Here is a 17258-nt window from a genome sequence, read left to right on the forward strand (position 1 = left end):
TTTAACCTGGTGTTGTAAGACTTCGTACTGTGCTCACCCCAGTCCAACGCCGGCATCTCCACATCATTATTATTGGACAATCAGCGAGTCAGCCTGAGCCTGTGGCCGCATTCACCATCTGAAACTGTCACAATGCCCGAGTGATTGACGGCAGCTCCTGACCAATAGGAAGAGGAGTGGCGGTCTGGAGGACCGAGTCAGGGCGGCTGGTCCTCCAAACAATCGGAGTGAATGAGGGGCGGGACACGCTGTGATTGAAGCATGCGCAGTGTGGGTAATGGCGATGTCGAAGGGCATCTTCATTGAATTTACAGTGCTGAAGGAGGCCATTTGGCCCACCGGCCCTTAGAAAGAGAACCCCACTCAAGGCCACGCCTCCACCCTAACCCCAGAAGCTTGGACACTCAGGGTAATTGATCATGACCAATCCACCTAAACTGCGCATCTTTTGACTGGGAGGAAACGGGAGCACCCGGACGAAACTCACGGAGACAAGTGGAGGACGTACAGACACCGCACAGACAGTGACCTAAGCCGGGAATCAAACCTGGAACCCTGGAGCTGTGAAGCAACTGTGCTACTCACTGTGCTCCCATGCTGCCCTAACTTTTAATACTAAGAATCAAAGAAAAATTAACTATATTATACTGGAGAAAGAAGGTTGGAAAGATCTCAATACAAACACAAAAGTACAATTCAAATTCTTTCTTTTCTTTTACCCCAGTAATAGCCTTACAGAAACAACGGCCGTAATTCTCCGTTCACATGGCTACCATGAATGGAGTTTTGGATGAGTGCCAAATTCTCCGTTCTTCGTGAATTCCAAAATTGGTAAGATGTGCTTAACAATATGGAGGAAGCAAGAGATTGCAGGGGTGGGCGAAAACGTTGTGAAAAGCTGTTGTGAGCTGCAATCCTCGGAAAAGAGTTTCCGGGTCCCCATTTGTACCGAGCGGAGCTGCAGCTCCTCATGTTTGGCGCGGGTTAACGGCCGCCATCTTTATTGGATGTACATCAGGGCGCATGCGCGTTTGTCATCTTTGTCAGGGGCGATGTTTCAATGAGTGGGAGGAGTTTGTTCCCCATTGTTCAGAATGGAGACAACTTGTCCATCAACCTGGATTAGTCCTTGAGTCTCAATGTCTTATTGATGATGCAAAGCGGTGGCAGAGATGGAAAGAAAAGGAAGCAAATCCTGCTCTCCGGATTTCACTGTCTTGTTAGACATCCTGTCCCATGTGTCCCAGCTCTGTTCAGCCACATGAAGACCCAGGGTAGAAATTCATAACCCTGAGTAGATGTCACCCTCAAATCAGGGGACTGCTGATGACAAGAGGGTCACTGTGCAGCGGGGTGGGGGGGGGGGGGGGGTGGGGGCGGGGGGGGGGGGGGGTGGGGGCGGGGGGGGGGGGTGGGGGCGGGGGGGGGGGAGCGGTCATCCTGGACCAGGAAGCAGGAGGGGAGAATGTTGTGGATTTCTATCCTGGACTGATAGTGATTAATTTTGGAAACTCCTTTTACAGGGGATTAGTAGGGGAGGATTTACACACAGCAAACTCAAACCAGGAGAAATGTTTATCTTTCCTGAATTTCATTTCTGGACTGACAGTGATGCCTTTGTAAACTTCTTTCACAGTGGCTTAGAAAGGGATATGCAGACAGGAAACTCACAACCAATCCTCACATCAAATTCTGACAGCACCATTCGGTGCTGCGATCCTCGGAAAAGAGTTTCCGGGACCCCATTTGTACCGAGCGGAGCTGCAACTCCTCATGTTCGGCTCAGGTTAACGGCCGCCATCTTTATTGGATGTGCACCAGGACGCATGCGCATTTGTCATCTTTGTCGGGAGACGTTTCAATGAGTGGGAGGATCTGGATCTGGAGATTATCGACCTTTGTGTGTAAGCATTGAGTTCCATATCATTATCACTCACTGTATAAAATGACTACCTCCTTTCTCCCCTGTAGATCTTGTTCACAATCTTAAATCTGTGTCCCGTAATCCTTTTACAATCTACTGATGGGAACAGTTTTAAAAACTCTTTTGCTGGGTTTGCTGTTGTCGTTTCTGGTGTCAGGGTCGATGCCGGGTGTCTGTCTGCTTTCATTCCTTTTTCATGTTTTTGTAATGGTTGAATCAGCTTGGACCAGTCCATTTAGGATCCAGAATACAATTGAAGTCTCCTCCAAGAATCAATTGATTTGTATCCAGGTCTGGGATGGATACCAACAATTTTTTTACAAATGTTTCTATGAGATCCCCTCATTAAAAAAAAGATAAAGAAGCAGAATTAGACCATTCAGCCCATCGAGTTTTCGAGTTTGCTCTGCCATTCGATCATGGCTGATATGTTTCTCATCCCCATTCGCCCTGTATTGTAGCTCTCTTGAAATGAATGCGAACATTGCATTTGCCTTTCTAACTGCTGACTTTCCTTTATGTGTTCTTGGGATGAGGGTGTCGCTGGCTGAGCCGGCATTTGCTGCCCATCCCTAATTGCCCTTGAACTGAGTGGCTTGCTGGGCCATTTCAGAGGGGGCAGTTTGGGAGGATGTGAGGCTGAAGTGAATAAATGACAAAGGGGATAATGGTGCAAGACACTGGTTAACACTCCAACTTTAAAAGCTCAAACTATTTGATCCAATTTCAGCTCATTGTTATTGGCGAGGGGCAGTTTAACTTTGGTGGAGGGCCCATACTATTTAGGTGCTGTATTAATTGATTTAATGCATTTGTTCCCTTGGTCCAATGTTACTAATCGTAATCAGTTAGCAAAACATAATTTCCTTCAAAAATATCCATTTTAATGGCGGGTTTATAACCCAACATGCGTTGCAGCTGAGAATGTGCTCTATCCACATGACAGAAGCTCCTCGCCTATGTGCAGAGTCCGGCTGTGACTGGAGCATGCGCAGTTCGGGCTGTGATCGGCGCATGCACAGTTCAGGTTGTCGCTGACGGTGCGAGGAGCGGGGAAGAAACAACCGATCGACTTTCAGGATTGGAGCCGGTGGGTGGCCGGGGAGCGATAGAAGCTGCGGAGTGAGCCGGGAGGCTTCATAAATACCCCGTGGAGGCTTCAACTCCCAAGTAAAATGTTAACGGTCCCGTCTTAAACAGCACCGAACAGAGTGAGAGCTGAGCGGTGACAGGCCCGGGTTACCGGCCACCATCTTTACAGAGGACAAGGTGCTGCAGGGCGCATGTGCTGCCAGCCTGGACCGGATGCCAACTCTCCCGGATTGACTGACTGGAGTCTCCAGCATTTTATTTTATTCATTTGTGGGAGTCAACATTTATTGCCCATTCCTAATTTTCCTGGAACCGGTTTGCTCGGCCATCTCGGAGGGCATTTAAAGTGTCAACCACATTGCTGTGGTTTGGAATTGTGTAGGCCAGGTAAGGATGGCAGATTTTCTTTTCTGTTCATTCACGGGATGTGGGTGTCGCTGGCTGGGCCAGCATTCACTGCCCATCCCTAATTGCCCTTGAACTGAGGGCATCTCAGAGAGCATTTTAAGAGTCAACAAGCTGACTGTAGATCTGGAGTCACATGTAGGCCAGACCAGGTAAGGATAGAAGATTTCCTTCACTGAAGGACATCAGTGAACTAGGTGGGTCTTTGCAACAATTGACAATGGTTTCAGGGTCTTCAGAAGACTTTAAATGAATTCAAATTTAACCTTCTGTCTTGGTGAGATTCGTGCCTGGGAAATCATTAGGACAGTAAAGAAGATTTTAATGTATTTTTCTTTCAACATTTCTCTTAAGCGGAGATACAAATATTGAAAATGGGATAAATGTTGTTTGGCTGACGGTCAATCACTGTCCTGTAAGGTAATGAGTCATTTTGCTTCCCAATTGACCGAGGAAGGCAGTGTGTCACAAGGATGGATGTGTTGACCGATTAATGGCTGGAGGATGGGGGCAGGTCATGTGATCAAAGCTCCAGGAATACATTTAATCAAAGTTGGCGAGGAGAGAATGTTGTGAATTTCTATCCTAAACAGACAGTGAGGTTTCTGTAAATTTACAGGATACTGGAAGTGGAGGTTTAACAGACGGGAAACGCAAACCAAACGTCACATCGCGATCTGACAGTCACTCGGTTAATCAGAAACTGAATATCAGCAGCATCTGGGTGTGGAAGGTAAAAGGTTTGTCTGTTCTGTCTGTGAGGGAAGATTTCAGGTCTCAGTGTGACTGGAAAAGCCCCGACATTCACAAACGCTGGTTAGGCCAAACCTGGAGAACTGTGTTCAGTTCTGGGCAACAAACCTGAGGAAGGGTAGAATGACCTCGGAGGGAGTGTAGCACAGATTTACCTGAGTGATATCTGAACACCCACTGGGGTTAAATTACAAAACTAGATTACACAAACAAATCATACAGAGAAAAGCATTAGGTCCATTGAGTCCATGCCAGCTCTCTAATCGGCACGATAGCACAGTGGTTAGCACCATTGTATCACAGCGCCAGGGACCCGGGTTTGTTTCCCGGATTGGGTCACTGAATGGGCGGAGTCTGCACATTCTTCATGTGTCTGCGTGGGTTTCCTCCAGGTGCTCCGGTTTCCTCCCACAAGTCCCGAAACATGTGCTTGCGAGGTGAATTGGACGTTCTGAATTCTCGCTCAGTGTACCTGAACAGAAGCTGGAGTGTGGCGACTAGGGGCTTTTCACAGGAACTTTATTGCAGTGTTAATGTAAGCCTACTTGTGACAGTCGATCATTTTCCCTCCGATAAGGACACCAAGGTGTGGTCTCACCAAGGCCCTGTATAATTGCAGCAAGACATCCCTGCTCTTCGACTCAACCCCTCTTGCTATGAAGGCCAACAAACCATTTGCCTTCTTTACCGCCTGCTGTACCTGCATGTTTCCATACAAAGTAGAAGCAGGCCACTTGGCCCCTCGACCCTGCTCCTTACATACACATCAGGAGTCGGTCTCTCGAACCTGCTCCTTGCATACAGAGTAGGAGTCGCCCCTTGAGCCTGCTCCTAACACACAAACTAGGAGTTGGCCCCTTGAGCCTGCTCCATCATTCAATAATTTTAACCTCAACTCCACATTCCTGCCGACCCCGATAATCTTTCACCCCTTTGCTTATCAAGAAGCTATCCATCTCTGCCTTAAAAATATTCAAGAGCTTGACTTCCACTGCATTTTAAGGACACAAGTTCTAAGTCACAGAATCCCTACAATGCAGAAGGAGCCCAAGTCAGCACTAACCCTCTGAAAAAACACCCCACCCATCCCACCCTACCCCATCCACATATCCCACCCAACGTGCACATCGTTGGAGATGAAGGGGCAATTTAGCACCTAACCTGCAAATCTTTGAACTGTGTGAGGAAACCGGAGCACCCCGAGGATACCCACACAGACACGATGAGAACGTGCAAACTCCACAGAGTCACCCAGGGTCGGACGTGAACCTGTGTCCCTGGTGCTGTGAGGCAGCAGTGCTAACCACTGTGCCACCCCCTGTCTTCCATCCCTCAAGAGAAAAAAATTGTTATCCCCATCTGAAATGGGTGCCCCATTATTTTGCAACCTTGACCCCCTTGTTCCAGATTCTCCCACAAGAGGAAACATCCTCTCCACATCCACCCTGTCAAGACCCCTCAGGATCTTATTTAGTTCAATCCAGGTTTTACCCAAAACTTTAAATCTGTGTCCCAACTGCTTGTACGACCAGTGAATGGAAACAAGAGTTTCTTTGTCCACCCGATGGAAACCTGGCATAATCTTGTGTACCTGAATCAAATCTCCCCTCAACCTTCTCTGCTCGAACCATTCTGGGAAATCTCCTCTGCACTTTCTCCAAGAACCTTCAGATCCTTCCCGAAGAGTGGTGACCAGAGCTTTATAAAGATTCATAGAATAGAATTAGAACCATAGAATTCCTCCAGTGCAGAAGGGGGCCATTATGCCATCAGGTCGGCACTGATTCTCTGAAAGGGCACCCTGCCTAAGCCCACACCCCTACCCTGTCCCTGTAACCCCATAGCCCCACCTAACCTACACATCCCTGGACACTAAGGGGCAATTTATCAAGGCCAATCCACCTAACTTGCTCTTCTTTGGACTGTTGGAGGAAACCTGGGCACCAGGTGGAAACCCACGCAGACACGGTGAGAAAGTGCAAACTCCACACACACAGTCACCAAGGCCGGAATTGAACCCGGGTCCCTCGCGCTCTGAGGTAGCAGTGCTAACCTCCGTACCACCAGAAGTATAGCTTTTCTGTTGCGGTATCAATATTACTGTTTATGAAGCTCAAGATCGAAGTTACTTTGCCAACTACTCTCTTAATATGTCTTGTCAATATATAAAATCCCTCTTCACCTCGTTCTCTCTCCTCCCAAAGAGCTCCTGTTAGACCGCATGACAGCTCTGGAGCTGCAGATGTACTCATTTTGGAGCATCCGCGATGCTGAGGATGTCGTGGATAGCACGTTTAGTGAGTTCGTACTGAGGGAGATAGAAAATGGGTGACCAAAAGACAGCAAGAGTAGGAAGACAGTGCAGGTGTCCCCCGTGGTCATTTCCCTGCAAAACAGATATACCGCTTTGGATACTGTTGAGGGGGATGGCTCACCAGGGGAAGGCATCAGCAGCCAGGTTCATGGCACCGTGGCTGGCTCTGCTGTGCAGCGGGGCAGGACGAAAAATGGCAGGGCTATAGTGATAGGGGACTCAATCGTAAGGGGAACAGGCGGTTCTGCGGACGCAATCGAGACGCCAGGATGCTATGTTGCCTCCCTGGTGCAAGGGTCAAGGATGTCTCGGAGCGGCTGCAGGACATTCTTGGGTGGGGGGGGGGGGGGGGCGGTGGAGAGGTGAACAGCAAGTTGTCATGGTGCACATAGGCACCAACGATATAGGTAAAAAATGGGACGGGGTCCTACAAGCTGAATTAAGGGAGTTAGGAGTTAAACTAAAAAGTAGGACCTCAAAGGTAGTAATCTCAGGATTGCTACCAGTCCCACAAGATAGTCAGAGTAGGAATGTCAGGATAGATAGGATGAATGCGTGGCTCGAGAGATGGTGCACGAGGGAGGAATTCAAATTCCTGGGGTATTGGTACCGGTTCTGGGGGGGGGGGGGGGAACCGGTACAAACCAGACGGTCCGCTCCTGGACAGGACTGGAACTGATGTCCTAGGGGGACACCATTGTTAGAGCTGTTGGGGAGGGTTTAAACTAATGCGGCAGGGGGATGGGAACCGATGCAGGAAATCGGAAGGTAGTAAAACAGGGACAGAAACAAAATACAGTAAGGGGGAAAGTGTAAGGCAGAGAAGCCATAGTCAAAAATCAAAAAGGGCGACAGAAGGTACAGTGACTGAGGGGAGCTCAGTGAATAGGCCCAGTAATACTAAAAGGAATAAAACGGGAAGTAAAAACGTAAATGGTAAGCGACGCGGCAGGTTGTTACATGAAGATATGGGTTCAACGACAAGGAAAATTAGGAGAAAAGTTAAGAGGAAATATAACTTGGGAGAGGTTACTGATCGAGGTGTTAAGATTCAAAACAGGTATTAAAGGCAACATAAGTGTACTTTACCTGAATGCTCGTAGTATTCGGAAGAAGGTAAATAGCACAAATCATCGTGAATGACTATGATTTAGTGGCCATTACTGAAACATGGTTAAAGGATGGTCTTGACTGGGAGTTAAATATCTGAGGGTATCAAACTATTCGGAAGGACAGAGTGGATGGTAAAGGAGGTGGTGTAGCTCTGTTATTTAAGGATGACATCCGGGCAATAGTAAGGGATGATATCGGTGCTATGGAGGATAAGGTTAAATCCGTTTGGGTGGAAATCAGGAATAGTAAGGCGAAAAAGTCACTGATAGGAGTAGTCTTTCGGCCACCAAATAGTAACATTATGGTGGGGCAGGCAATAAACAAAGAAATAACTGATGCATGTAGACATGGTACAGCAGTTATCTTGGGAGATTTTAATCTACATGTCGATTGGTTTAACCAGGTTGGTCAAGGCAGCCTTGAGGAGGAGTTTATAGAATGTATCCGCGATAGTTTCCTAGAACAGTATGTAATGGAACCTGCGAGGGAACAAGCGATCCTAGATCTGGTCCTGTGTAATGAGACAAGATTGATTCAGGATCTCATAGTTAGGGATCCTCTCGGAAGGAGCGATCACAATATGGTGGAATTTAAAATATAGATGGAGGGTGAGAAGGTAAAATCAAACACTAGTGTTTTGTGCTTAAACAAAGGAGATTACAATGGGATGAGAGCTAAGGTAGACTGGGAGCAAAGACTTTATGGTGAAACAGTTGAGGAATAGTGGAGAACCTTCCAAGCAATTTTTCACAATGCCCAGCAAAGGTATATACCTACAAAAAGCAAGGATGGTAGAAAGAGGGAACATTGACCGTTGAGTTCTAAGGAAATAAGGGAGAGTATGAAATTGAAGGAAAAAGCATACAAAGCGGCAAAGATTAGTGGAAGTCTAGAGGACTGGGAAATCTTTACAGGGCAACAGAAAGCTACTAAAAAAGCTAGAAAGAAGAGTAAGATAGATTATGAGAGTAAACTTGCTCAGAATATAAAAACAGATAGTAAAAGTTTCTACAAATATATAAATCAAAAAAGAGTGGCTAAGATAAATACTGGTCCTTTAGAGGATGAGAAGGGAGATTTAATAATGGGAGATGAGGAAAAGGCTGAGGAACTGAACAGGTTTTTTTAGGTCGGTCTTCACAGTGGAAGACACAAATAACATGCCAGTGACTGATAGAAATGAAGTTATGACAGGTGAGGACCATGAGATGATTGTTATCACTCAGGAGGTAGTGATGGGCAAGCTAATGGGGCTAAAGGTAGACTAGTCTCCTGGCCCTGATGGGATGCATCCCAGAGTGCTAAAAGAGACAGCTAGGGAAATTGCAAATGCACTAGTGATAAGTTACCAAAATTCACTAGACTCTGAGATGGACCCGGCACATTGGAAATTAGCAAACGTGACACCACTGTTTTAAATAGGAGGTAGGCAGAAAGCGGGTAATTATAGGCCAGTGAGCTTAACTTCGGTAGCAGAGAAGATGCTGGAATCTACCATCAAGGAAGAAATAACAAGGCATCTGGATGGAAATTGTCCCATTGGGCAGACGCAGCATGGGTTCATAAAGGGCAGGCCGTGCCTAACTAATTTAGTGGAATCTTTTGAGGACATTACCAGTGCGGTAGATAACGGGGAGCCAATGGATGTGGTATATCTGGATTTCCAGAAAGTCTTTGACAAGGTGCCACACAAACGGTTGCTGCATAAGATAAAGATGCATGGCATTAAGGGTAAAGTAGGAGCATGGATAGAGGATTGGTTAATTAATAGAAAGCAAAGAGTGGGGATTAATGGGTGTTTCTCTGGTTGGCAATCTGTAGCTAGTGGTGTCCCTCAGGGATCAGTGTTGGGCCCACAATTGTTCACAATTTACATAGATGATTTGGACTTGGGGACGAAGGGCAATGTGTCCAAGTTTGCAGATGACACTAAGATGAGTGGTAAAGCAAAAAGTGCAGAGGATACTGGAAGTCTCCAGAGGGATTTGGATAGGTTAAGTGAATGGGCTAGGATCTGGCAGATGGAATACAATGTTGACCAATGTAAGGTTATCCATTTTTGTAGGAATATTCACCAAAAAGGATTATTATTTAAATGATAAAATATTAAAACATGCTGCTGTGCAGCGAGACCTGGGTGTGCTAGTGCATGAGTCGCAAAAAGTTGGTTTACAGGTGCAACAGGTGATTAAGAAGGCAAATGGAATTTTGTCCATCATTGTGAGAGGGATGGAGTTTAAGACTAGGGAGGTTATGCTGCAATTGTATAAGGTGTTAGTGAGGCCACACCTGGAGTATTGTGTTCAGTTTTGGTCTCCTTATCTGAGAAAGGACGTACTGGCACTGGAGGGTGTGCAGCGGAGATTCACTAGGTTAATCCCAGAGCTGAAGGGGTTGGATTACGAGGAGAGGTTGAGTAGATTGGGACTGTACTCATTGGAATTTAGAAGGATGAGGAGGGATCTTATAGAAACATATAAAATTATGAAGGGAATAGATAGGATAGATGTGGGCAGGTTGTTTCCACTGGCAGGTGAAAGCAGAACTAGGGGGCATAGCCTCAAAATAAGGGGAAGCAGATTTAGGACTGAGTTTAGGAGGAACTTCTTCACCCAAAGGGTTGTGAATCTATGGAATTCCTTGCCCAGTGAAGCAGTAGAGGCTCCTTCATTAAATGTTTTTAAGATAAAGATAGATAATTTTTTGAAGAATAAAGGGATTAAGGGTTTAGTACAGGGCTAAATCGCTGGCTTTGAAAGCAGACCAAGGCAGGCCAGCAGCACGGTTCAATTCCCGTACCAGCCTCCCCGAGCAGGCGCTGGAATGTGGTGACGAGGGGCTTTTCACAGTAACTTCATTTGAAGCCTACTTGTGACAATAAGCGATTTTCTATTTCTTATGGTGTTCGGGATGGAAAGTGGAGCTGAGTCCACAAAAGATCAGCCATGATCTCATTGAATGGTGGAGCAGGCTCGAGGGGCCAGATGGCCTATTCCTGCTCCTAGTTCTTATGTTCTTTTAACAATCCAGCCGTTTTCATGGTCACTTTTTCCTACTGCCAGCACCACAAATGACCAGATTCATTCGGCTCAATTTCACAACCTGCCTTTGTGTTTTTGTGGATTCTCTCTCAATCCCTATTTTCTGTTTTAAATCAGTTTCACAGGGTGTTCGAAGGGGAGGCTTAAAAGTTTGGAAACTCAAACCAAGCATCACATCAGGATCTGACAGAATCCTCAATTTATCATATCCTGAATATCAGCGGATTTTGAACATGGAAGGAAAAAGCATCGTTCACAGTGGGGAGAAACCGTACACGTGTTGTGTGTGTGGACGAGGATTCACTCAGTCATCAGGCCTCACAAGCCACAAATGCAGTCACACTGAGGAGAAACCGTGGAAATGTGCGGACTGTGGGAAAGGATTCACTTACCCATCCCAGCTGGAAACTCATCGACGCAGTCACACTGGGGATAGACCATTCACCTGCTCCAAGTGTGGGAAGGGATTCACTCAGCCATCCACTCTGTATAGACACCAGCGAGTTCACACTGATGAGAAAACGTTTCAATGTCCAGTCTGCGGGAAGTGCTATAAAAGATCTGGGGATCTGATGTGCCATCAACGTGTTCACACTGACGAGAGACCGTTCAGGTGCTCTCACTGCGGGACTGGGTTCAGACTATCATCTCACCTAACTGTACATCAGCGAGTTCACACTGGGGAGAGGCCATTCGTCTGCGCCAAGTGTGGGAAGAGATTCACTCAGCCATCCGCTCTGCAGATCCACCAGCGAGTTCACACTGATGAGAGACCGTTTCAATGTCCAGACTGCGGGAAGTGCTATAAAAGTTCTGGCGAACTGATGCACCATCAAAGTGTTCACACTGACGAGAGACCGTTCAGGTGCTCTCACTGCGGGACTGGGTTCAGGCGATCATCTCACTTCATTGCACATCAGCGAGTTCACACTGGGGAGAGGCCATTCATCTGCTCCAAGTGTGGGAAGGGATTCGCTCAGTCATCCACCCTGCAGAACCACTATCGAATTCATACTGGGGAGAGACCATTCGCCTGCTCCGAGTGTGGGAAGAGATTCACTCAGTCATCGGCCCTGCTGACACACCAACGAGGCCATAAGTAACTACAGTGATTGGATTTTGCTGTTGCTCACATTCAGGACTGAACCATGTTCATTTGGGTCTCTTTCTGCTGATAACAAACTCCAACCCATTTACAGTGGCTAATATTCTGGCTAAAAGTCAAATAAATGAGATTTGTGTTAAATGCGCAGTGTGTTGAAACTTTTTAATATCTCTGTCACAAGTTAGTTCCTTTTGAAGTACTCTCGCTCTCCCCTGTCTCTTCCATCCTCACCTCCAACAAGAAGTGTGAGGAGCTTGTGGAGCTTCTTTGTGACTGAGATTGAGTAAATCCGATCAGCTGCCTCTGCTGCTTCCCTCCCTTCCACGAGCCCACCGGACCAAACTGTCTCTAAATGTCATCCTTTCCCGAGCCCTGAACCTACATCTTTCTCTAGTTTCTCGCTCATCTCCCCTCATGCCCTCTCAGAGCTCATCTTGTCCATGAGGTCCAGCTCCTGCTCCATCGAATCTATTCCCACTGAGCTACTGATCAACCAACTACCCTGTGTCCATGGATATTGTCAACATTTCTCTCTCTTCAGGTACTGTCCCTCTGTCCTTCAAATCTGCCATCATCACCCCCTCAATAAAACAAACCCTTGACCCTGCCATCCTTACAAATTACTGCTCCATCTTCAACCTCCCTCTCCTCTCCAAACTCTTTGAACTTGTTGTCACCTCCCAAATCCTTGCCCATCTTTCCCAGAATTCCCATGTTTGACTCCCTTCAAGCAGGTCGCTGCCCTGTCACAGTGAAATACAAGAGACAAACAGAATCTTACCCGGAGAGAAAGACAGACAATCCGGGAGCTTGGATGCAAGGGCGGCAAGGTAGCACAGTGGGTAGCACTGTTGATTCACAGCACCAGGGACCCGGGTTCGATTCCCTGCTTGGGTCACTGTCTGTGCGGAGTCTGTAAGTTCTCCCCGTGTCTGCATGGGTTTCCTCCGGGTGCTCCGGTTTCCTCCCACACTCCAAAGATGTGCAGGTTAGGTGGATTGACTATGCTAAATTGCCCTTCATGTCCAAAAGGTTAGGTGGGGTTACTGGATTACTGGGATATGGTGGAGGGGTGGGCTTAAGTAGGATGCTCTTTCCCAGGGCTGGTACAGACTTGATGGGCCGAATGGCCTCCTTCTGCACTGTAAATTCTCTGATTCTATGAGGTGAGATTGTCCTTTCTGAGCTCCAGCCAGGTGATGTTAAACACTCAGGCGGGAAAGACAAAAATCTACAACGTGTTTAAAACAGCTGATTTATTTCACCAATATCTAGACTGTTAAACTCCAGTCCCTTAGAGGTTATTATCATCAGAAACAAACTCCAACTATCAGAGTAAAAACCTCCAAGTTCTGGTCAAGAGAGAGGCCATTTGGCCCACTGTATGTATGCTGGCTGGGAGCTATTCCACTTAATCCCATTTTGCAGATCTCAGTCGATTGCCCTATATGTCCCAGTCCTTCAATTGGATATCCAAGACATTTATTTTAAAGTGATCAGGATTTCTGCTTCTATGACCCTATCAGTCAGCGAGTTACAGACTCCCACCGCTGAAATGATGACCTCCTAGAAGCCATAGCTTTGCCAAACGAAGTATACATTCTAAAGTGTAAGGTCCATATTCAAGACAACGCTATAGAAGCACAAGGGAACTCCCTTGCAGACCGAGTAGCAAAGGAAGCTGCCTCCCAGTGGGATTTTTCAGCAGAACCAAGACACATCTGAAAATTGGGAGTGACCGATTTATTACAAGATCTATGTGAAATGCAACATGACTACACGAGAAGAGAAATGGTCATGATTAGACTCAGGCATCCAGTTGTATGATGATGATGTTTGGAGACAAGTTCAGACTGATAAACCAGTTGCACCACAGGCACTGATGCCATTTCTGGCCCAACAGATCCATTCATGGGGACATTTAGCCCCAGGACAGATGATGGCTCAATTGTTGGTGTGGCAAAGATTCAAAAAACATGCACAATTGGTATCAAACCGCTGTGTAACCTGTCAAAAGAACTTACGACCTATAACATCAATACCTCAGCTAAAAGCTCCTGCCCCTGCAGGACCATTCCAGAACATACAGGTCGATTACATCACCCTTCCTACATGTCAAAGATACACTGACATCCTTGTAATAGTGGATACGTTCTCTCCATGGGTCGAGGCTGCTCCAGCCAGGAGGGCTACAGCCACCCATACAGCCAAAGTTCTGTGCAAAGACTATATTCGCAGATAGGGAGTACCAGCTAGCATTGACTCAGACAACGGAACCCACTTTACAGGTGCTGTTTGCCAGGAGGTGTGCAGGTTACTGAACATCGATTGGAACCGACACTGCCCTGATCGTCCAGAATCATCAGGACAAGTGGAACGCATGAACCGGACTTTAAAAGAACGGCTGTCCAGATACAACCAAGAAGGCAGGAATTGGATTCAAGCCTTGCCACTAGTTTTGTGCAAACAGAACCACAGGCCTAAGCCCATTTGAGGTCATCACTGGCAGACCCATGTCCCTGCCAGGAACTATTGACTTAAGAAAGGTAGACTGCCATCTGATGAGTTGATGCTTTACTTAGTTATTGTCAAAACTTAACAAATGCTGTCAGGTGTTGGCGGCGTGGGGCGAGCCTCCTGAGGGGGGCCACAACTTGGTGCCCGGCGAATCCGTTTACAGAAAACAAATTCAGCGCGAACCGTTAGGAGGAAAGTGGGAAAGCCCCTACCAGACATTACTCTCAACCCAGTCAGCCGTGAAACTCCAAGGAAATAAATCATGGCTTCACGCGTCACATGTGAAGCGCATGTACCAAAATCAGAATCTGTAAAATTGTTTGCCATAATAATGATTTTCAGTTACATGTTTGGCCCAGCAGGCCTTACCCAGGAGTTCAATGTTAACACGTTCCTTTACATGTCCTATACCTATGCCAGAGACTTTAATGTCTCTAAGTACTGGGTATGTTCTTCTATCCCTACCAATTCCCAAGCAGGTATCCCACTGCAGCCTGTTCCTCTTACTTTATCCCAAATGGCAGAAGGGTACATTTTCCAAAATCCCGACTCTCCCCTTCCCCAATGTGGAGACACCAGAACCAAAGAAACGATAAACGATGAGGTTCAGAGATGGCGACCTACAGGCCGCCCATTAAACACTTTCAGGCGATGGTATCAACATGTCTATGATCGGAAACAGAAACCACCCCAAGTAACCTTCCCAACTGGGACCATATGTTTAATCGGCTAGAATCATAGAGCTTGGAATGCGGGACACAGTAAATGGGAATATTATTTGGATGTGAGTGCCAGTACACAGTGCACTCATGACACAAGAAAGGTCTATGGACATGAAAGGAATCCCATCGACTTTAAAGGGCTATCTAATCACACCGATGGGACAAATTGTACAGAACGTTGGTCCCCACAGGTGGTTGCCCAATATTCTACCTATCATGGCACCTATTACATCTGCGGTAATACTGCATACCCTTGGCTCCCAATGAGCTGGAGAGGAGCGTGCTATTTATGATTCATTGTCCCCTTCATCTGCCATTCCCTTTCCCTAGCCGATGCTATAATGCAGACTCAAAACATGGACCTCTCATCCCACAGTTTGAGAAATATCAACCTACCACTATCATCATGAGATCTAAACGCGAGATCACAGGGGCTGAGAAATTATTTTCTGCTCTCATCCCTGCCTATGGCGTCATTGTATTGACCAGAGAATACATTAAATTGGCCGCAGCCTTAGAGAAAATAGCCAATGACACTGCCCGAGCCTTAAGCAGCATTTCAGCCGAGATGCTAGCCATTTGAACTGTGGCTTTACAGAATCGGGTGGCACTTGACTATTTGCTATCCGAAAAAGGTGGAACCTGTGCCCTGATTGGTGCAATGGTGCACCTACACCCCAGTAATTCAGAAGAAATCAAAAGCTTGTCAGCACATATTCAAGAGGAAGTTGGGAAACTTTACCAACCCTCTGACACCTCTCTTTGGGGATGGCTCTCTGGATGGGTGGGTGGCACAGGAATTTCCATCATTCAGGGATTTCTCTTATTGTTCATTTTTGGACTTGTCATTTACATAGTGGGTCTTGCTGATCAGATGCATTGGCCAATGTATGGCTACCCATAATACCCCAACAATCAAAGTGGTTCATAGTGGTCCAACTGCACCACCAGCCCAAGACATTGAACAAGGCTCCTGACATTGAACAAGGCTCCTACTATTGAACTTTTATTACAGCATTATTACCCAATTATTACTGCAATCATATAATCAATTTCCATTATTACTGAATTGTTATTGCACTGTATAATTACTTTTTTGAATAAAATACTTTTGGAATGCTTGCAAAGCTTTGCCCGCTCCAGTGTTGAAGGTTGTTCTCAAACAAGTGAACCATTCACGACAATGTGAGTGAGTTCCTCCCCGTGCTTACTTCTATCCTGTCGCATTTCTTCCTTAATTTCTATGCGTTATTTTGATTCATCTTATTAATCTTTAGAAGAATCAAAAGGGAGGGGACTGAGAGAAATTGCCTTTTCTAGTTACCTACTGATGATAAAGGTAAAAGGGTGAAGTGAGAACTCATTAAGCATATTAAGCATTATTTGAGTGCAACAGTAGCTGGAAACCCATTAAGGATTAATACAGATCATACACTTTAATTTTCTTTCATTAAACCTAGATTTTAACATTTGCAAATTGCTTGAGACAAGCAAGGTCAGTGATGCCAACTAGCTAAAAGACCCCATTGTATGCTGCTGCTTTTCCAGCACAGCAGTCCCGTTTCCATGGTAATGGACAGTCTGAGGTCATAATGCCCTGAAGGCTGTGTTTTTTCAATAAATGTTGAGATGCAGTTGTCGATAACTTGGAAAAGTGGCAAGCGATGGAATGGGAAAATTACACCAACATATTCACATACCTACATCTCTTAAATTGATGGACAGACACTTTGGTCGAATTGATTAATTATAAATTAGTTAAAGCCAATCAGCAGTAAAAAGAAGGCCAGACTTTGAGGTAACAATTCTCTTAAGAATCACTTACCGGAATGGAAAAGTGCTTCTGTTGCTCTGTTCTGTTTCTCCTCTTGCTCACTCCACCTATATTTCTGAAACCTTTGCTGCTTGCTGTGCTTAGATTATCATAGAATTTACAGTGCAGAAGGAGGCCATTCGGCCCATCGAGTCTGCACCGGCTCTTGGAAAGAGCACCCTACCCAAGGTCAACACCTCCGCCCTATTCCCATAACCCAGTAACCTCACCCAACACTAAGGGCAATTTTGGACACTAAGGGCAATGTGGCATGGCCAATGCACCTAACCTGCACATCTTTGGACTGTGGGAGGAAACCGGAGCACCCGGAGGAAACCCACGCACACACGGGGAGGATGTGCAGACTCCGCACAGACAGTGACCCAAGCCGGGAATCGAACCTGGGACCCTGGAGCTGTGAAGCAATTGTGCTATCCACAATGCTACCGTGCTAATCGC

At 46.3% G+C, this 17258-nt stretch overlaps 1 protein-coding gene across 1 annotated transcript; it reads left to right on the top strand.

Moving 5' to 3' along the window:
• Positions 1-4041: 4041 nt before the first annotated feature.
• On the top strand, positions 4042-11888 carry LOC140418277 (uncharacterized). The gene is made up of 2 exons (XM_072501738.1): positions 4042-4161; positions 10760-11888. The coding sequence occupies exon 2, from the start codon at positions 10876-10878 to the stop codon at positions 11743-11745; it is 870 nt and encodes a 289-aa protein (XP_072357839.1). The 5' UTR covers positions 4042-4161; positions 10760-10875; the 3' UTR covers positions 11746-11888.
• Positions 11889-17258: the final 5370 nt, after the last annotated feature.

The sequence above is a fragment of the Scyliorhinus torazame genome, chromosome 5, assembly GCF_047496885.1.
Source record: "Scyliorhinus torazame isolate Kashiwa2021f chromosome 5, sScyTor2.1, whole genome shotgun sequence".
Classification (NCBI taxonomy): domain Eukaryota; kingdom Metazoa; phylum Chordata; class Chondrichthyes; order Carcharhiniformes; family Scyliorhinidae; genus Scyliorhinus; species Scyliorhinus torazame.

What these genes read in the sequence shown, in the direction of transcription:
- LOC140418277 (XM_072501738.1), top strand. Translation starts at nt 10,876, where the DNA reads ATGGAAGGAAAAAGCATCGTTCACAGTGGGGAGAAACCGTACACGTGT.